Source organism: Strix uralensis, chromosome 28 (assembly GCF_047716275.1).
Source record: "Strix uralensis isolate ZFMK-TIS-50842 chromosome 28, bStrUra1, whole genome shotgun sequence".
In the NCBI taxonomy this organism is placed as follows: domain Eukaryota; kingdom Metazoa; phylum Chordata; class Aves; order Strigiformes; family Strigidae; genus Strix; species Strix uralensis.
This window is the reverse complement of record NC_133999.1, coordinates 2,207,886-2,227,280: the sequence shown is the minus strand read 5'-3', so window position 1 is coordinate 2,227,280 and position 19,395 is coordinate 2,207,886. Positions and strand designations below refer to the sequence as shown.

The window sequence follows — 19,395 nt, the reverse complement described above, 5'->3', positions numbered from 1 at the left end:
GGGCGAGCAAAGGGACCCCCCGCCATTCCCCATCCCCCCGACACCCCAAGGGACCGGGGCGGGGGGGCGGCGGGCGGGGCCGGGGGCCGGGACACGGACACCCCGCCGGCCGGGACACAAAGGCCGGGGGCTGCGCCGGGGCGGGCCGATGCGCGGGTGCGGGGCTCCAGGCTCCTCCTCCTCCTCCTCCTCCTCCCCCCGCCGCCGCCGCGCCGGGGATGCTGCTGCCGGGCGCGCACCGGGAGCCCCGCGGAGCGCTGCGCGGCCGCGCAGAGGAGCCAGCGACCACCCGAGGTGGGCCAAGCCCCGCGGCTGGGGACGGGGGGGAGAGGGGGAGCGGTGGGGGGAAACTGCCCCGGGGAGCCCCGGGCAGGGGACGGGGCCGAGCGGCGCGGCCGGGCCTCCCCCCACCGGGCGCGGGGAGGGGACGGGGACCGCTCCGGGGTTAAGCGGCCCCGGTGCCCCCGGGGATGCGCAGCGCGGCGGCTGTCCCGGCTCCGACCCTGCGGGGCTCGGGCCCAAAGGCTCGGAGCCGCTGGCCAAGCCCCCGGGGTCGGAGCTGCCCGGGAGAGTGGCTTAAATGGAGTGTGTGTGTGCCCCCCCCCTCCGCCACCCCCCGGCTGCGCATCCCTCTGCCAGGTCGGAGCCGCCAGCAGCTCCCCCAGGGCTCAGCTCCCGTCTTTTCACTTCCCTCTGAAGTCTGGAAAACTTCTTTTCAAGGCAGCGAGAAAATTCTGCATGTTCAGCACCTTGGTTCAAGCTGCTTCTGGTTACCCAGACCCCAAACTCTCCGGGAAGAGAAAGGAAGGAAGAAGATGCCTTTGGTTTGGTGTCCTCAGCCCTCAGCCGCCCTCGGGGAAGGGGCTGCCCGCCCGTGGTGGAAATTATTTGCCTGTGGGTGGGTGGTAGGATGGGCAGCAAGCGGGTGGGCAGCGTGGGGGGGGATGAGGATTAGCAGGCGCAGAGGCTGCGGCTTGCGCGGGCATCAGGTACCTCTGAGTGCAAATATCGTGTCGGGCTGCGGGTGTCATCGCGTGAGCGCGCAGCCAGGTATCTCTGGAAGTGGTTTTGCCTTTCCCTGGGTGCCCACAGGCACGGCCGGGCAGAGCAGCCGGTGCTTTCCCCGGTGTGTGCGCACTGGGCGGGTGCAGGGTCTGGGCCTATTTTTGCGCACAGGTAAACGCGCAGGGGGGGAGGTCAGTGCTGACCGGAGGATGTGCAGCTCTCGGGGGTGCCCGCCCAGGTCCTGGCAAACCAGGGATTAATTTCTGCCTCTCAAAGCAGCGCTGGAGGGTTGCGGGGGCTGTGGCAGAAGTCAGCCCTGGGCTGTCACTTCTCACCCCGCTGACGCTCTGTGTTCGGTGCCAGATCGGCACAGCCCGGCAGCTGCCGGCTCCGGCGGGGGACAAGCACAGAGCCGGGTGCCCAGATCGGGGCTCGCTGCTCCCTCCCTCGCTCTGACAGCTGAGGGGTTCGCGTCTCGCCATCTCCGAAGGGGCTGGCTGCCTGCTTGGGCTCCCAGAGAGCACCTCGCTGTTTCTCATGCCTCGGGAGTAGCTGGTCGCGGGTACGGGTTCCCAGGGGTGTGGCAGGAGGGTCTCACACACAAAAATCGGCCTGGGATTGTGAGGGAGCCCTGACAGTTCCCATCTAGCCCCCCCAGCCCTGATTCCCCCGCATGGCTCTGCCCACATACCTCGACCCCAGTTGCCGTGGTGGTACCATTGCAGCCCCGACACGAGCCCCTCTTCCCGGGGAGTTTGCATTTGGTTTCCCACTGTCCCTTTCTGCCAACACCCCCCGGCCCTGGTGTCAGCCCCTTCCAGCCGTGCCAAGCCCTGGGCACCTCCTCAGCCAAGGCTGCCCCAGCAGAGCAGTGCTGAAGAGGTTTCTCTCTGTGTTCACAAGCGAGCTGAGGCCTGTGAGCTCCTTACATGTGTGACTCTGTGTGCTCACCACAGAGGGACCAGCACCTGACCCATTTTCCTGAGCAGGCTTGTGTTTCCGCAGTAGTTACCATGGCTGTCCGAATTCCTCCCAAGAGCTTGTTTTCCTCACTGACGGCTGCAGCAAGTGGAACAACCAGCAGGAAAAAAAGTCCTCGCGTGTCTCCACTATCTGTCCTCCTGATACCATCGCTCCAGCCACTGATTAACCTCCCTTTGAAATCATTGCCGGGGCAGAGCCAGCCCGGCTGCTCTTTGCCTGGCCCCAGCCTCCCACACCAGCCTGCGGTCACGGCCACGCACCGTCGCACACCATCCCCCTGGCCCCTCCATGTCACCCCACGCCGAGCGGCCCAGCTCACACCTACACCCGCAGCCAGGCTTTTCCGAGGGTCTGCAGAGTCCCCCTTTAGCCATCCTGCAGCATCACCCCTGCAATTAATCACCAGGGCCATTAATCAGGCGGACAAAGAATTGGAAGTGCAAAACCGCCGGTGCAATCGGCGCTGGGGGCAATTAATGGCAGCTGCAAAAGTGCACTCAGGAACACAATCGCAGGCTACGGGGGATGCTCTCAGCTCCCTGCCAGGCCTCCAGCACACGCTCGAGCGGCTGCACTGGCCACCGTGGCAGCTCCCTCACCCTCAGAGCCCCCAGCTGTGCCGGTGCCCCTCCTGCTCCCCGGGTGACCCCCCTCCTCTTGGCACCGCAGGCTGCTAAATTGGTCTTGAGTCGGGTTTTTTTCTTTCCACCCACCCCTTAGTCACTCTTCCCTGGCAGGCAGCGCTGCGGAGCGGTGGGAGGCAAATGAATGTGAAACTCAGGCAGGAAAACGAGATTTCAAGCAAAGCCAGCTCCCCCGTGAGCCACCGAAGCGGGCGTAGGGACTTCCAGGGGAGGCTTCCCGTGCCGAGGGTGTGGGGACAGACCCCCACCCTCGGCTGGGGCAGAGGGGCCACGGCACTGGAGCAAGGGGGAAGCTGAGCCCTTGTGGATGCTCCGCTGCAGAGCGGGGCCAGGCACAGACAGGGATGCTGTCCCAGCGAGCTGCTGCTCTCCCGGCCTGCGCCTCCCGCTGACCTTGCTCTGATGATATCCTTGGCTCTAAATCGCTATTTTCCCCCTTTTTGAAAGCCTCTGTTTTGCTGCGGGCAGGTACAGTCATGCTCAGCACACGCTCAGGTGAGGCATCTGCGGCACGCAGAGAGGTGGGCAGCCGCAGAGCAGCCGCTCTCGGTGCAGCAGGGAGCAAAACCCAGCCGAGGGCTGGATCCCATATCTGCTTTCCTTGAGACCATTCACAAACCCGTCCCCACCTCCAACAGCGAGAGCTGAGCTCCAGGCTGGATCCCTGGGACACTCAGTCACCCACAGACATCCCGGCAGAGCTCAGAGCCCGTGGTGCAAGGTGCTGCGTGGACAAGTGTGAAAAGATAGTAGCACTGCCGCCGTTACAGGAAACTGGTGCTAAAATTGCTCCTCAAAGCAGCACAGACTGCCAGAGACAGGACTGTGGCCCTGTACTGCTCCATCACGGAGCCACGGGGGCTGCCCATGCCCTGCACCCTGAGGCATGGGACCTTAATCCTCCAGCACTTAGAGAAAGCTCAGCCCTGACAGGAAACATGAAGGCTTTTTTGTTCTAGTCCCTCTAACCACTGACTTGCGTGTGTGCTTAGAAATATTCTCATGGAAGGTCTCAAAAATCCCCTCCTAGATGATTTATTTGATGATGCATGTTTACCGGCTGCCCTTGGGTTTGCTGTCGTGGTTTTTTCCAGACCTGTAGGTATAAGGCAGCAGAGAATCTCCTCTGTGGAAGGCAGCAGGATGCAGGGAAGAGGCACGGAGCGCCCGGGCCGGGGAGAGCAGCGGTGAAGGCGTGCGGCCGGGAGCGGGCAGGACCTATGTGGACGGTTGCCATGAGGGATTAGTTAAAAATAGCAGGGAATGTACAAAGATTTGGCACGTGGGTCCCAAAGTCTTTCCTATACAGATTGTTTGCTACTATTGGGGTCTTGTACTTGCTCCCTTATTTAAGAAAAGGCCCCCCTTGGGCAGGAAGGCCTGACAGATTGTTGCTGGGAAGCCCTGAAGGTGCGCACGCGTGGCCATTACCTGGTTTGGGAGGGCAAAATCTGGGGGAAGGGGACACCCCATTGCATAAGCCGTGCTGGGATTAGTCCAGAGCTGCAGGAGCAAATGCTGACCCTGCATTGTTTTGCAACCAGTCCCCTCAACAGCAGCGTTCCGGTTCAGACCTTCCTCTTCCTCACACACAGAAGTTTTCCTCCTGAGCTGAAAGATCTCCAGTTATCTCCTTAGCCGCGTCAGGCCTCTGTGAACGCGAGCTCCTTCCAGCAGAGGGTAGCAATGCATGTGCACGCTCTCCTCTTTAGAATAAGAGGATTTTTAATCATTTATTAAAGAGCCTCATCCCCTGAGCCCCTGACTTTTGGAGAAATAGGGCATTGGCAGTGCTCAGGCTCAGACCTGGGCGCTTGCCTCCCTCTTGCTGGAAGAGGAAAAACCTCCAAAAGGTCCGTTTTGACTTGCTGTCGTGCAACGACACGGGGCTATTTGCTATCAATGACATTTTCTCAGAGAAGCTTATCGAGGTTTCCTAGATGCAGAATGGATGAATTTGGCCACTTGCCATATTGCCTCAGCAAAGATAACTATGTTGGAGGTTCTAGCTGAGAATGCAAGTTGGAAGGAACACTTAGATATTTAATTGCCTTTTAGCAAGACATCAGCCAGAACAGTCTCAACAGACATACTCCTCTGAAATGCAAGTGCCTGTGTTTATTTTTTTAAACAATTAAATGACATCTCTGTAAGCCAGTTATGGATGATCTCCTTTAAAGGTTAATTGAATATTCCTCGCAACTTTGATGTACATTTCTCTTTTGAGAGAATTGCTCTAGTTGGCAGCCAGGCATTAAAGGGGTGGTTTTCACAACGGGCCAAGTTTGGAAAAAAAAAAAAAAAGGAGAGGAAAATCGGAAGTGAGAACTGAATTTGCCTTTTTTTCTTCTGCGGCTGCTGCACTGAAACCTGGTTGAGCAGAGCAGGGATAGGGACATGTATCACTCTGGAAAGCAAGAGAGGGAGTTGAAGGATGAGAAGACAGCGGCGGCATAGCAGATGCTTTTCACAGCAAGGACTGAGGTTGGCTCTTCATCAACAGGCAGAAGTTGCCTTTCTCAGCTCCCGCTTGGCTGAGCATCATGCAGGGTACAAAAATACCCAGCATTTAGACAAACCACAGCATAACTGGTATCACAAACAAGGAAGGACAGCACAGAAATAATGCACAGCTTAGTTTTGGAGCTCAGGTGTTGTGAAGTCAAGCACAGACTTGACACGGAGAAGTTCAGTTTGCTGGAAGATCTTTAGGTCCTACCTCAAGAGGAATTCTTCCTCTGATGCTCACAGCCTTCCTTACTGCTAAGGACAGAGATTGAGGGTTTTCAGCTGCTGCCAGGGTCAGTTATTCCCCCTCCTGTTTCTCAGGGAAGCAGCTGAAGCTTCCCACTGCAGCAGGCAGTTTCCAGCCCATGACTTCAGGAGTATGTCCAAAGACGACCAGCCCTATCTCAGCCCCTGGCTGCTCCTGTCCTGAGCTATCTGGCCATCACCAGTGAGAAAAGAGCCAGGGAGAGCAGACGGTGGGTCCCTGCGCCCTGACAGTGCTCATGTTGCACATGAACCCAACAAGGCTGAGAGAGAAGCAGCGCAGATTTGTTTTATACCAAGACACACCAAGGAGGTGCCAAAAGGCAGGTGAAGGACTGGAGAGGAGACCCAGCTGCGCCTCCTGAGCACTTACATGGGAAGGTGGGCCAGGAGGCAACATGGGCCATGCTCCTGCTGCTTTTCAACGGCTTGGGAGAGAAGGAGAGACAATAAAAGGCAAGAAGATTGCAAACAGAGCCCTGTCTCCATGGCAGCCTGCAGCTCCACTTCTAAATTTTCCCCGTACATGAAGAGGATGCTTCTCCCCTGTGTGCTCTTGGGGGAGTTTTGCAGCAGAAAGAGCCTTAGTCCAGGTATTTCCTGGTGGCTGCCAAGGGACTGGCTTGTGGAAGAGATCCTTGGTGCTACCACGTTGTCATAACCCGGGGGAAACGGGCTCACTGTCCCTCATTACTGTTTTATCCCTAAGTAGGGGGACAGAGGAAGACGCGTGCAAAGCCTGTGGAAGCGGAAAGTTGGGAGGAAAAGTATTTAGGGCTCATCTCAAGTTACATGAAGTTCTTGCTATTTTTAGCTGGACAGGCAAGCCCTTTCCATCAGTTAGACCCCAGAGACAGGCGTGGGAGACGTGTAGGACACCAAACCTCACCGGTCTGGCGCTGACAGGGGCTGCGGCGATGCCGATTTGCACCAGGCACAGACCTTGCCCCATTGGAGGAATTAAAGGACGACACCTCTGCGACTTCCCAACCACACTCAGAGGCACCTGCAAGATGTTTGGTAGCACTGAGCTGCCTAGCACAAGCCAGTCCCTCGCAACCAGCGTTTTTGGATGCCCCCCCCCATGCTCACACCCTGGCAGATTGTGTTTTACAGGGTCGGAAATAGATGCGCGAGAAGGGGCCTCGCAGATCCCAAGTGAAAGCCATGCTCAGCTGTCACCCACCTCGGCACCAGCTGCCAGCCCCAGACGGTTCCCAAAATAACTAACCCGTGGTGGAGGGGATGCGAGGGCCCCCTCGCCCTCCTCCGAGGGAAGCGGTGGTCGTTTTGTGCCCGCCAGCCTCGCGGGGACGAGCCACCATGGATGGTACCTTCTGCAAGGTCCTCCCTGGGTACAAGACCCCCTCCTCTCCCTGACAGCATCCCCAGGCTGTCAAAACCCCTCCCCAAAACTTGCCCCGTTAACAGAGGGATCCTGTGAGCAGCCGGCGGAGACCGAGCGGGTGCTGGTGACCCGGGTGTCGGGGCACAGTGGGGTCTCGGCTCTTTCCCATGGAGTGATGGTGCCGGTCGCGGGAGGGGGGTGAATTTGCCAGTCTGGAGGTGGTGGTCGTCCCCCGGTGCCGGCGTGGCCGTTCCGACGTGCCCACCATAGACCCGGCGAGTCCGCAAACCTGCCAGAGACATAAGCAAAGACCAGAGAATTTCTGAGTTCCCAATTAGCACAGCTTTAATTGCAGTATTAGTTGCTCATTAGTGGGAAAAGCCAGATGCTGTTAGGAATTAGGTAAAGCTGAAAAGATCTTTCTCTCCACCCCAGGAATATTTAACTATGTCTCATACAAGCATTTCCTTTGTACCGGGAGCATGACTGATATGACTCGTGTGGGTGCTGTGCTCGGCTGTTGAATCACTGACGAGCTCCAAAATCCGTCTGACGCGAAGCTGCTGGCAGGAGCGGGGAGGCAGCTGTGAGGAGGTCTGGGCATTGCTGGGTGGCACAGGTGGGGTGTCTTTGCGTGTGGTCGAGTGAAGGTGCAGAGCCGGCGGGTCCTGGAGTTGTATTTAACCTGAAACAAAGTGATTCTGGGCTCTGGTCTGAGCAGAGAGCTGGGAACGTCATGGGTAGGACTGAGGAAAATTATGTTACTTGTGGAAATTTATGGCATCAGGAGCATAAAGAGGAGCTACAGATCAAGCCAAGGTGGTAATAACATGGGGCAGAGATATTCCCACAATGCCCTGCTGCTGCTGTGCTTGCATCCAGTGAGGGCAGCGCATCTTGGGAACAATCCCTCCCCGAGGCCAGGCGGGCACAGGGACAGGAGGGAGGCCGGGACCGTCTGGAGCCCAGCTCCTGATAACGCTGTTTGGCTTCGCTTGCGTATGAGGCTGTTTAATATGGAGTGCAGCTGCGTGGGGGAGAGCCGGGGCACGTGAGGACCAGAAAACCCTCGGTGCTCTGTGTACAGAAAACACGGGCTGGCTGTGTAAACAGCCCTGGCTCGCCCTGTCAGCACGGGCCAGCCAGGGAGCATCAGCATCCCGGCACAGACTTCCCGAACCAACACCACCCCATCGCTGACCGCTGGCCGGGCTGGCAGCGGGGAGCAGGTTAAGCAGGTGATGGTTTTTCCTCTGTCAATGCATCATTCGGTGACCTGCCGAGCCCAGGGATGGGTTATGCTGCCCCAGCCCAGCCCTCTCCCAGCAGCTCACTCTGCTCATCTCCCAACCTTCCCGCAGGCTGCCAGAGCAAACGCCAGCTTTTCCTGGGAATAAATGGCTGCTGGCTGAGGTTGCAGCCTTTCAGCCACCAACAACAAGGTTTGTCTCATTTTAAGTCCCTCTCAGGCTAGGGAGACAGAAAGAATAATGCATCATGTTTTCTAGCCCACGTATTTGCTGGTGCCATTAGTTTGTGCTCAGGCTAACTGTCCAGTAAGCATTTGCTGGAGAGAAAGCACGAGGCTCTGCAGAAACGCAGACGTTGAAAGTCATGGGACTTTGCTGACTTACACCAATTTTCTGTGGGTTGAGCAATCATCCCCAGGCAGGGGCAGGAGCCTCTCCCTGCTCAGCCAGGGCTCCCGCCCAGGGAAATGCTGTCGTCTCCCCACGGAGGGACCAGACAGCATGGGAGTAGGCACAGCACAGCGGGTGTTGAGCCGATACCCTCGAAAGCTCGTTCTGCCAATATGATTCATTGTTAATTTGAGAAATTCCTCTTATTCTAGTACTGGCTTCCCCAAACACAGCCCAAGCCAGTCGCCTCAGTGTCGCCTACATCACCACACAGATGATTTCGCCCTGCTCTCCCATTAAAGCCACTTGTTGACTCATCCCCGGTCAGGATTGGTGCCTCGATTGCTTGATGAATAGAAGAGAGTTGTACACAGCTCCTTCAAGCTCTTTCCAAAGCTGATGCTGCATTCAGCATTGATCTCTGGCTTTTCCATCAAGGCTAGTGGGAAGGAGGGCGGTGTAAGTGACCTTGACCTGAGCCGCTAACCTGGTGCGAAGAGGCAGCGCTCGGTGCTGCCAAGGGGTTTAAAAACGGCCACAGATCGCCTTTTGTTGTTTTTTTCCCTATTGAGCAATTGCACCTTCACGTCCAGGGCCTGCAGCAGGATCACCAGTCGTGGCGTAAGAGCCCAGCTGCCAGAGGACACTGGCAGAGACACGGCACAGGCTACGACTGCTGCACTGGCATGGAGCCCACCCAGATCCCTGCCAACGCCACTGCTGGCTCCTCTAACAAGCACCAGGCAGTGGGTGTGAATTCTCTCAGTGTTCATTGAAATAACATTAAGTGTGATGGACTCCTGGGCTATTAGAGTGGATGTAACATGTAATTGAGGCTGGTTATTCTTCATCTGGAGTGTCCCCCTTCACTAATGGCAAATCAGGGCAGAACACATGGTGTGCGCTTTGTGAATCCCGGGCTCAATTCACTCCCTGCCTCCGATCAAAATGATCCCAATGAATGTCAATGAATGAGTGGGGGACAATGAATTAGAGTGAATGAAAGCCTTGTAATGGGGCCCTTCGCCGGCACCGAGCCACAATTGAGCACCACAAGGACGGCGTCTGCCTGGGCGGTGTTTGAATTCATCCTCATTAGCACGATTAGGGTGAAGATTACAGGGTGGGGGCAAGGTCGGCTCCGCTGATGGGGCTCTCCAAGCCCTATTGCTGCCATTTCTTTGGAGACCAAAATGAGCACGTTTCGGAGAGCCTGGCCCCAGCTGGGCAGGGGGAGAGCGGGCTGAGCTCGCCAGTCTGAGCAGAGACAGGCAGATGCTCACACAGCCCAGGGTGGGTCTGGCTCATCAGCCTGGTGTTTGTTAGCTGGGAGGGTTGGCGGGTCGAGAAATCAGAACCCGGCTTTGATTGCCGATCCCAAAGGCAGCTCAGGGGGATTGCTGCACTCCAAGTTTTGGATGAAGACATTCTCTTAATTAAAACATAAGTCAGATGCTCCAGGTAGCACATGCATGGCTTTTCACCATGGAAATGCCCACATTTTCCCCTGGGGCCACATTCTCGGTGTCTCAAAGACCCAGATCACTGAGTAAAACAGGGGTACATCACCCGGCAGCGATCGAGGGAAAGAGGGAGGCTGCTCCTGCATCCAGGCTCTTGGCAGCTGGTGCTGCTTCTGTATTATCTCTGCATCTCCCAACAAACACCCAAATGTGTGGGTGCATCTGCACAGAAATGATGAATAATAATTCAAGAGGGAAAAAGAGTAGGCGAGAGAGTGCAGGGGAGAAGGAAGCTTTCGCATACTGAGGGGAGAAGAACTGGATCAGCAGGGAGGGAGTAACACTGCGAAGCCTGGAAGGAAAAGAAGGCTCTTAGGAAGGTGACCTGTCTGGGGAAGGCAGAGAGAAAGCTACTGCCTGTGAAAACTCAACAAGGAAGAGGGAAAAGCTTCAAAGAAACTGTGCTACAAAGAGATAAGATTAAATTCCTGCAGCCCATTCAGAAAGGAGGCGATGGGGAGAGCCGCTCTCCCACGTGCGATTGCAGGGTAGGCATGACTGCAATGAATGTGGGATGCCATTCATTTTTTTCCCCTCTGTATCTGCAAAAATAAGAGTGGGTGCATCCACGCGTTCAGCCCCTGATCCTGTGGGTTTGGCCCACGCTGCAGGACAGTTTATTTATTGAGGGTCTATCCCATGGGCGATCAGCGCCGGACCCCCGCGCCTCCCGCCTTACCACTCCACCACAGTGGGTTTTTGTGAACAGCCCCGCGAAGGGTCATGGAGCGCAGGCACTGCCCCTCGGCACGGCGTCACCCCGGGGGTCTGACCGACGCGGGGCTCGTGCCGTCGCCCCGGCCCCCTCCCCACCACAGCGCAGACAAAAGAGCTCTGAAGGGCTCATTTGCCGGAGGCGGCAGAGCGAGAGGGAAAGGCTTGTGTCTTTTCTGGCTTTCTGTCCTCATTAATTGGTGAGTATCAGGGCAAATCATGTTTCAGAGCAATCACATTGAGCACGGAGAGCCAGGCAAGGCCAGGAGCTGAGCTGGGGAGGGGGGGCTGCAGCTTTTGGCTTCAGGGACAGAGACAGGCCGATACGGTGGCATCGCCATCGCACGCTGGCAGCACACACGGACCCCAAGCCCCTTCCTCACTTCGCAACATGGCTAACCTCACTGAACTGTGGCTGTTGCCAAGCACGCAAAAACCCTTAAAATATACATATATACACATGCCTCTAAATATATACACATGTACATAATGACTAGTCTTTGTTTGGCTCAGCAAACAGACCTGGCTCCCTGTAGAGTCAGATTTAACCTAGGGGAAGATGCAAGCGTGTGCCACAGAGGATGAGCAAGGAAGGGGGACAAGTCTGGTCCTCTCTTTTTTGCCTTGAAGCTGGAGCAGAAGCCTGTGCCCTCTGCTCGCTTGGTGTGCTCCCAGCTGTGCTGTCTCCAGAGCCTTTCTCTTTCCACTAATGCTGTGCGTGAATGCCAACTCCTCCACGGCTTTCAAAGTGTTCATTTTTAAATCAAAAGAGGGAAGAAGGAGAAAAAGACATGCCCAACCCTCTCAGGCATGTGTAGGAGGGCTGGGATTGATTGAAACGCCTCCTGCCAAGAGGCTGCACAGTCCCACCTCTCCCTCCCCACATTTCTCCTGTCTCCTGCAGGCACCCCAAAAATCCAAGGGTGCGTCTATCCAAGGGTGCTCTGGCCACAGCGACAGCAAGCCCGGCATCCCCGGGGCAGTGGGTCCCTGCACCCTGTGCTGCTCCGCGGTTTAAGGTGCCAAACCTCCCTGATGCCTCTGCCATAGGTGTGTGTAAATACAGCGGCTGCTTTCCCCCAGCTTGCTCGCACATGTTGAACGCTGCTTCCGAGATGCTGTCGCCGTAGTTGGCAGCTTTGCTGCTGTGACACTGCCTTTCCCCTTCTGCAGGCGCATACACACAAGCCTGGTGTCGGGAACACACGCTGGCAGAGCAGCCTCCTGTGCCAATTATCCTGTTCCCCGCAGCGATTCCTCCCCCTCTGTGCCCATTACGCCTCTTACACTGTAAAAATGAATGAAGCCAAAGTCATCGATCACTTTTGGCATATCGGCATCCAGGCAGCAGCTCAGATCTTGGTTCTTACTTACTTCTCTTAATCTACCAAAAATGGATTTAGGGATTAAAGCGGATATTCTGTCTTTCTGGGACTTTTCTTTGACACTTAATCAATCTGGGTCCTCAGGGCACAGAGAAAAAGAAAACATAAAGCTGAGGGATGAGCGCAGGTTCGTGTTAGCCTGTTCAGGATGCAGAGGAGCCTGCACCGGAGCAGGAGTAAGGCAGGACATAATGAAAAAAGGGAAAAACATAGGAGCAACTCTCTAGGCCTTGAGGTTGAGGCAGCGAGGATGCCCTGGCACACCGTGCCTGCACCCTCCGTCCCCCAACCCTCTCCCGGCAGACCCTGAGCACTCCCCGCTGTTGGGTGATATTTTACCCCCAGGACACCTGCTCGGGCTATGAGAGCCCAGCGCAGGGCAGCTCCAGAGGAGAGCTGGGCCACGCAGCACCGGTGCTGCTGAGGGTGGAAGCTTTGAGCTGTTCTGCACACAGCAGAGAGCAGAAACGTTTCCAATCTCATCATCCTGTGCAACCGGGATTTATCTCATTTTGATTATGCGCTAACTTCTGCCTACGAGCTGCTCTTCCCCCTTCTCCCCACCTCACCCTTTAATTATCCAAATGGAAGGTGCATCTCCATTATAGCCCTGACATAGGAGCCAAGCGTCACAAAGGCCACCAAGAGCCGAGATTTTTTCTTCCCCCCCACCATAGCAAAGACAATTAATGCACAGCCCCACATACCTCTGAACAGCAATCACAATACTCAGCACACATGTAATGCCTCTCGTCTTCTTAAGTGCTGCACAGACATTAAGCATAATTAAGCCTCACAACATCCCTTTTCAGGTAGGTTAAGAGGAGCACTGAAAATTGGAGAGAAATCAGGGAGCGACAGGTTGATGCAGGAGAGGTTGTGACTGCAGCGCGCGGCACTGAGCGCAGCTGTCGGGAGACGGGATCCATCCGGCACGGAACAAGCAGGAGGCACGGGCGCTTGTTGAAATTTGTGCCTATTAAGCACACAAAGATCACTGCAAATCCCTTTTCCTCCTCTCCTTATTTTTACCCAGCGGCTCCCAATGAGCCCCCAGGCACGGGGCAGGATGTGCCCAGCCGGCCGGGACCTGTGTCATGGTGGGTGCCAGCCAGCCTGGGGGACGCAGGTGGCTTGTGGGAGGCTCCTGGAGCCGTCTTTTGGCACAGGGGGCAGCCCAGCTCTTCCCTGCCTTCCTCATCAGCCGCCCTCCTTCACACACAGGGCCTGTGTGGAGGGATGGGGAAGAGCAGCCCTCGGCTGGCAGCAGGGTACCAGCCTCAGGAAGAATCCCTCTCCCTTTGCACACACCTGAGGACTGACCACACACCCCCAGCATGACACACGCTGGCCCATCCCCGGACACACATACAGGGAAATGCGCACACCAAGGTGCCCACGTGCCCTTTGCACAAGCCCTTTCGCGTGCCGATGCCAGCTTGTACCCAAACAGAATTCCAGAATCACCTCAGTTTGAAAAGACCTTGAAGATCATCCAGTCCAACCATCAACCCAACATTAACAGTTCCCAACTCCACCAGATCCCTCAGCGCTGGGTCAACCCGACTCTTCAACCCCTCCAGGGATGGGGACTCCCCCCCTGCCCTGGGCAGCCCATTCCAACGCCCAACAGCCCCTTCTGCAAAGAAATCCTTCCTAAGAGCCAGTCTGACCCTGCCCTGGCGCAGCTTGAGGCCATTCCCTCTTGGCCTGGCGCTGGTTCCTTGGCCCAAGAGACTCATCCCCCCTCTCTGCACCCTCCTTTCAGGGAGCTGTAGAGGGCGATGTGTGCAAGGCGTGCATTTACACACTCACATTGTCAGAAACCGCATCCTGCCAATGCCCAGACCACGGCAGCAGCACCGCACCCACCCCACCCCAAGCCCCTTTCCCTCACTCTGCTCTCTTTGCCCCCCCCCCAGGCTCGCAGCTCCAAGGCGCAGCGAGGTCTTTGCTATGATTGCAGCAGCAGCCAGCTCTACCCGCTGCCTGGACCCCTCACCGCACGGTCCAGCCGGGCTCCGCTCCCCCCGCCGCATGCCCCCCACCCGGGAGCAGCATGGGCAGCGTCAGTAGCCTCATCTCCGGCCACAGCTTCCACAGCAAGCACTGCCGAGCCTCCCAGTACAAGCTCCGCAAGTCATCCCACCTGAAGAAGCTCAACAGGTACTCGGACGGGCTGCTCCGCTTCGGCTTCTCCCAGGACTCCGGCCACAAGTCCAGCTCCAAAAGCAGCAAGAATGAGGACTTCTTTTACATCAAGGTCAGCCAGAAATCTCATGGCTCCCACCGAGCGGACTATACCTCGCTTGCCAGCGGGGAGCTGGGCAGCCAGGCCGGGACGAGCGGCATGGACTTCGGGACACCCACACCGCAGAAGCTGATGCCCTTTCCTAGTCCGCTGGAAGTGGTTAGTAGGGGAGATGGCAGCCCCACAAGTGCCCCCGAAGTGGGTGCAGGTCCCACCACAGGGTTGTCCTGGTCCTAGTCCAGGAGAAGGCTCAGAGAAAATAGTTAGTGCAGAGGAAGCGGGAGGAGAGGGGCAGCAGGGAGGGGCTGGGGGCACTCTGCCACCCTCAGCTTTCGGGAACTGGGATTAACAATACAATCCACACCCTTTCATTTCCACACACCCCCTCAGAGGCAGTTTTAGCCATCAGCATCCTCCCGAGCTTTTGGCCCTTGATAGAGACCTGAGCCATCCCCACCGTGGGGGTCTCATCCCTGGGGGCAGAAGGGATGGGGGAGGACAGATGACGTGGTGTCGGTCTGTGCTGACAGGCTCTGCTCTTCTCCCCAGGGCGCGGAGAAGCCGGCTGCACGACCGACCGCCTTCAAACCGGTGCTGCCCCGGGCCGGCGCCATCCTCCACTCCTCCCCGGAGAATGGGGGTCACCTCTCCCAGCAGCTGCACCCCCCGGACAAAGCCAAGGAGCAGGAGCTGAAGCCGGTGCTGTGCTCAGGGGGTCTGTCCGACTCCGGCAGGAACTCCATGTCCAGCCTCCCCACCCACAGCACCAGCAGCAGCTACCAGCTCGACCCCCTCGTCACGCCCATGGGACCCATCAGCCGCTTTGGGGGCTCAGCCCACAACATCTTGCAGTGCGCCATCATCCAGGACAGCAACATGATGAGCCTCAAGGCCATGTCCTTCTCTGATGGGGGCAACAAGATCCTCAACCCCGGCAAAGCCCCCCACCACCACGCCACTGAGAAGACCACTTGCATCCGTTCGCCCATCTCCACGGACGAGTCCACCATCCAGGAGCTGGAGCAGAAGCTGCTTGAGAGGGAGGGAGAGTTGCAGGAGCTTCAGTCGAGCTTTGAGGAGAAGGAAGTCAGCTCCTGCCAGGTTTATGAAGAGAAGCAGCGGCGCTGCAAGGAAGAGCTGGAGGGCCTCAAGCAGAAGTGCAACAGCAAGCTCAAGCAAACCTCTCAGAAAACCCAGCGGACACAGCAGGTCCTGCACCTCCAGGTGTTTCAGCTGCAGCAGGAGAAGAAGCAGCTCCGGGAGGAGCTGGAGAACCTCATGAAAGAGCAAAACCTGCTGGAGACCAAGCTGAGGTCCTACGAGAAGGAGAAAACCAGCTTCGCCCCGGCACTGGAGGAGACCCAGTGGGAGGTAAGTGGCACTGGAGCACCAGGAGGTATCTCGGGCTGCCAATGCTGAAAGCAAAGGGTGAACATGGAAGGAGGTAGTTCTGGCACCAGCAATAAACCACTCAGCTCCTCTCCATTTCTACACCTGCACCCAGGGAGGGTCTAAGCAGAGCAGATGGTGCACGCGCTAAGTCCAGGCTGTAGCAGAGAGACATTAAAGCCAAGGAGAGCCCTAGTCTGTCACGTGGAGGCTCTGTAAGTTATAATCGAAGTGACTCACTGCCCCTCTTAACCCCTCAGCACTTCACATCATATAAGGAAACAACTACTGCATAAAAAACCCAGTCATTAAAATAACTTTGTGCTTCCAAACTCCAGCGCAGGGTTTTTCAGGCTGCCTGCCCCAAAGGAGCAGTAAAGCTGCCTTCCCACATGTAAATAGGAACTACCTGGACTTGCCACGGTCATTTATTAGAGAGCAGTAAAACCTTCCACTCTCTGTTTAAGCTTAATTTTGTCACTGATTGGGTATCGCTGAACAAAGGCCGTTAAACTGCTGAAAATTCAGAAGTGCGCCTGCTCACCCGCCTGAGTAACACAGACCGATATTTCACTGTGGCTGCTGAGGGGTGTCAGCCCCTTAAATCCTCCTGGCTGGTCACTAACAGCCCTCCGTGCCAGCTGGGGTGTTGATGCATGGAGAGTGTGGGGTCCCCTCCAGCCCCCCAAGAGCTCGGGGTGTTGCTCCCTGTGCTGGGGCATCTCCCTGGATGGGATTTTGTGGCCGAGGTCTCCACATGCTGAACCCCAGCTGTGCCCATCATGGCTTGCATGGGGTACCATGGGTGTTGCAGGCTTTCTCCGAGGCACAGCCCTAACTTGGGTGCTGCATCCCTCCCCACAGGTGTGCCAGAAGTCGGGGGAGATCTCCCTCCTGAAGCAGCAGCTGAAGGAGTCCCAGACAGAGCTCAACACCAAGACCACCGAGATCCTCAGCCTGAAGGCTCAGCTGAAGGAAGTGAGGGTGAAGATGGAAGGGCTGGAGATGAAGACCCAGGACCTGGAGGGTTCCCTGCGCACCAAAGCCATGGAGCTGGAGGTGTGTGAGAACGAGCTCCACCGCAAGAAGAACGAGTCTGAGCTGCTGAGGGAGAAGGTGAACCTGCTGGAGCAGGAGATCGTGGACCTGCGGACGGAGCTTGCCGTCCTCAAGGAGCAGCTGAACGAAGCCCGGGAGGTGGCCAGGCCCTGTGTCATGGTGGACGATGCTCAAGCCCTGCAGGGAGAGGTGGAGAGGCTGAGGGCAGAGCTGAAGGCAGAGCGGGACAACAACGAGCAGATGACCTCTGGCTTCCAGCATGAGCGGCAGACGTGGAAGGAAGAGAAGGAGAAGGTGATTCACTACCAGAAGCAGCTGCAGCAGAGCTACCTGCACATGTACAAGAGGAACCAGAACCTGGAGAAGATGCTCCAGCAGCTCGCCGCAGGGGAAGATGGCAAGGAGCCCATCGAGCTAGACATACCCGGCGCCGACGTCCCCTACGAGGACATCATTGCCACCGAGATCTGAGCCAGGTCTGCCTTCTCCTCCTTGCAGCTCGGGCGTCTCTTCCAGGCAAGAAGTGCTGCCCCACAGCTTGGCCCGCGCCTTGTACAGTTCGGATGAGCCATGTATTTATTAGCGGAGCTGGTGGCCTGGCCAGCTCGCCAGCCCCTCTCCCCTCCCCGCGTCGCGGCGGTGCCCTCCCCGCCTGTCGTGTTACAAGAGGTGAACAAGCAACTTGTGCCAATGGTGACGTGCCAGCAGCTCCCCCTTGTCCCCGCTGCCGACTCGGCAGCGTCTTTCTGCCCCCTTGTAGGACTGAGAAGCCGGCGACGGGGGCGGTCAGGGAACAGGACTTCAGCAAATAATCTCCCGTCGGGTAACGAGATGATGCAAAACTCCCAGGGGATGCTCTGCTCCAGGCTCAGAGGGATCCCGTGATGGCACAGCTCTGGGGATGGGGACACCACAGCCCTTCCCACTGTCTTCAAGAGGAATCAGCCACGGCACATTTCCAGCCGCTTCCTGCCCACAGCCCAGAGGAAGCTGCTCTCGCCCCTCCTTAACCTTCCTCCCATCGGTGCCGATCGCTGTGGGACCAAGGAGCCACCTCCTGCCACCAGAGCAGGCTGCACATCCACTTCTCCCATCCTTCGGCTGCTGTAGTGCCTCAGGAAGGAGCTACCCACACACCCCCGACCTCGATACAGCCAACACCCCCACTGAAATCACCTTTCACTAAGCACAGCCCACCCCGCACCCATCCCGTCCCTTGGCCACAGCCCTCCTCCCTGGACCCGCACAGCCATGGTGAGCCCAGGGTTCCCCGCTCTGACGGACAAGGACTCAGTGTCCCTTTTCTCCAGCTGCCAGATGGGCAACTGGATTTAAGAATTAACAGAAGTTTCCAAGCCACAGTCTGACCCAAGGAATCGAGGGGGAAATCGGTTGTTTGCCCATGACCCCACACACTCCCCCGTGCTCGCCGCCACCGAGGAACCCCGCTGCCTTATCTCCTCCCATGTCCTTACGTCCACGGGATCCCACCCGCAGGAGCTGGTTAAACAAACCCAAACCAACCACGTTCATTTTGTTTTCTACCCCAGCTCTTCAAAATTCCTCCTGCCACCAGCAAGCACATAACAAGGCTCCACTGCACGTCACCAGCAGTGACTCTCCTGTCCCCGCCACGGCTCAGCAAGGCCAGGAGGGAATGAGCCAGCATCCAGCTTGCCAGGGTGGAGGCCTCCAGCTGGGACCACTTTGTGCTAGTGCAAAGGTATTTTTACTGCAATATGTCTGTTTACCCACTAGCGAAGGGGGCACCAGCCCGGGAAGCCCCGTCCCAGGGTTGGGGGGCTCTTGCACAATCCCGTGCCGCAAATTTGGCCAAGGGCTCAAAGCTGTGCACAAGCAGCAAAATTCAGCATCCCTCACCCCGCTCCAGCCAGCCTGTAATGGCGACACACAGAAACCAGTCTGTGCCTTCTGCCCCTGCCCCTGAACCCCCGCCGGGGCAGTCCGGCCGGTCCCGGCGCTGGCACACAGCACAAGCCGATCCTTAGCCATGGTCCACTGAGAAAAGCCAACCTCAAATCCCCGTTCCAGCCCTGCGGCTGTAGGCCGGGGCCATGTCGGGTCAGCCAGCCTTTGCCCAGACCTGCTGAAGGATGTTTTGGAGAGCAGAAAGGTCAGGGACAAAGGATGGCACGTGGCTCCGCTCCGGCTCGCGAGGCCAGAAGGGATTTTCTGCATCATCCAAGCCATAGCCCTGCACCAAGGGCTCTGCACCCCCCTCTGCACCCACGTCGGAGCCAGAGCACAGTGACCAGGAGCTTTCCAGTGCCAGACACAGGGGGTGCCGAGGGGAGCAGAGCCCCCCCAGGGCTGCCCCATCCCCGCAACGCCCAGCCCTGCTCCCGCTGGCCTCGGTGCCACCGTCCCAGGTCCCCGTCGCCCCAGTCAGCCCCATGTCCTCCCCAGCCAGCGCTGTGTGATGTGATCGCCCAGAGGCATCGACGTGCTGCCTTTGCACAACGCTGTGTGTGACCGTCCGCATCGCAGCTGTGTCGCTCCCGGTGTGAGCCGCGGCCCCCCTGTCCGCTCTGCGGCCGGCCGCGCTCAGCCTGTACATATAATTATTTTTCTGGAGGTTTTTTTGGATGTTATTTCTGGTGACCAATGTAAACTACTGGTAATTTTATGTTTTTATTTATAAATAAATTTTTTAAAACTTA

The 19,395-nt window shown here is 57.4% G+C and overlaps 1 protein-coding gene across 1 annotated transcript; it reads left to right on the top strand.

Moving 5' to 3' along the window:
* The first annotated feature begins 235 nt into the window (after positions 1 to 235).
* LZTS1 (leucine zipper tumor suppressor 1) lies at positions 236 to 19,395 on the top strand. Its single transcript, XM_074852339.1, has 4 exons — positions 236 to 294; positions 13,938 to 14,425; positions 14,816 to 15,637; positions 16,520 to 19,395. The coding sequence occupies exons 2-4, from the start codon at positions 14,075 to 14,077 to the stop codon at positions 17,183 to 17,185; spliced, it is 1,839 nt and encodes a 612-aa protein (XP_074708440.1). The 5' UTR covers positions 236 to 294; positions 13,938 to 14,074; the 3' UTR covers positions 17,186 to 19,395.

What these genes read in the sequence shown, in the direction of transcription:
- LZTS1 (XM_074852339.1), top strand. Translation starts at nt 14,075, where the DNA reads ATGGGCAGCGTCAGTAGCCTCATCTCCGGCCACAGCTTCCACAGCAAG. An exon ending in TTCCTAGTCCGCTGGAAGTG is followed by an intron (nt 14,426 to 14,815) that starts GTTAGTAGGGGA and finishes TCTTCTCCCCAG; the next exon opens with GGCGCGGAGAAGCCGGCTGC. An exon ending in TGGAGGAGACCCAGTGGGAG is followed by an intron (nt 15,638 to 16,519) that starts GTAAGTGGCACT and finishes CCCTCCCCACAG; the next exon opens with GTGTGCCAGAAGTCGGGGGA.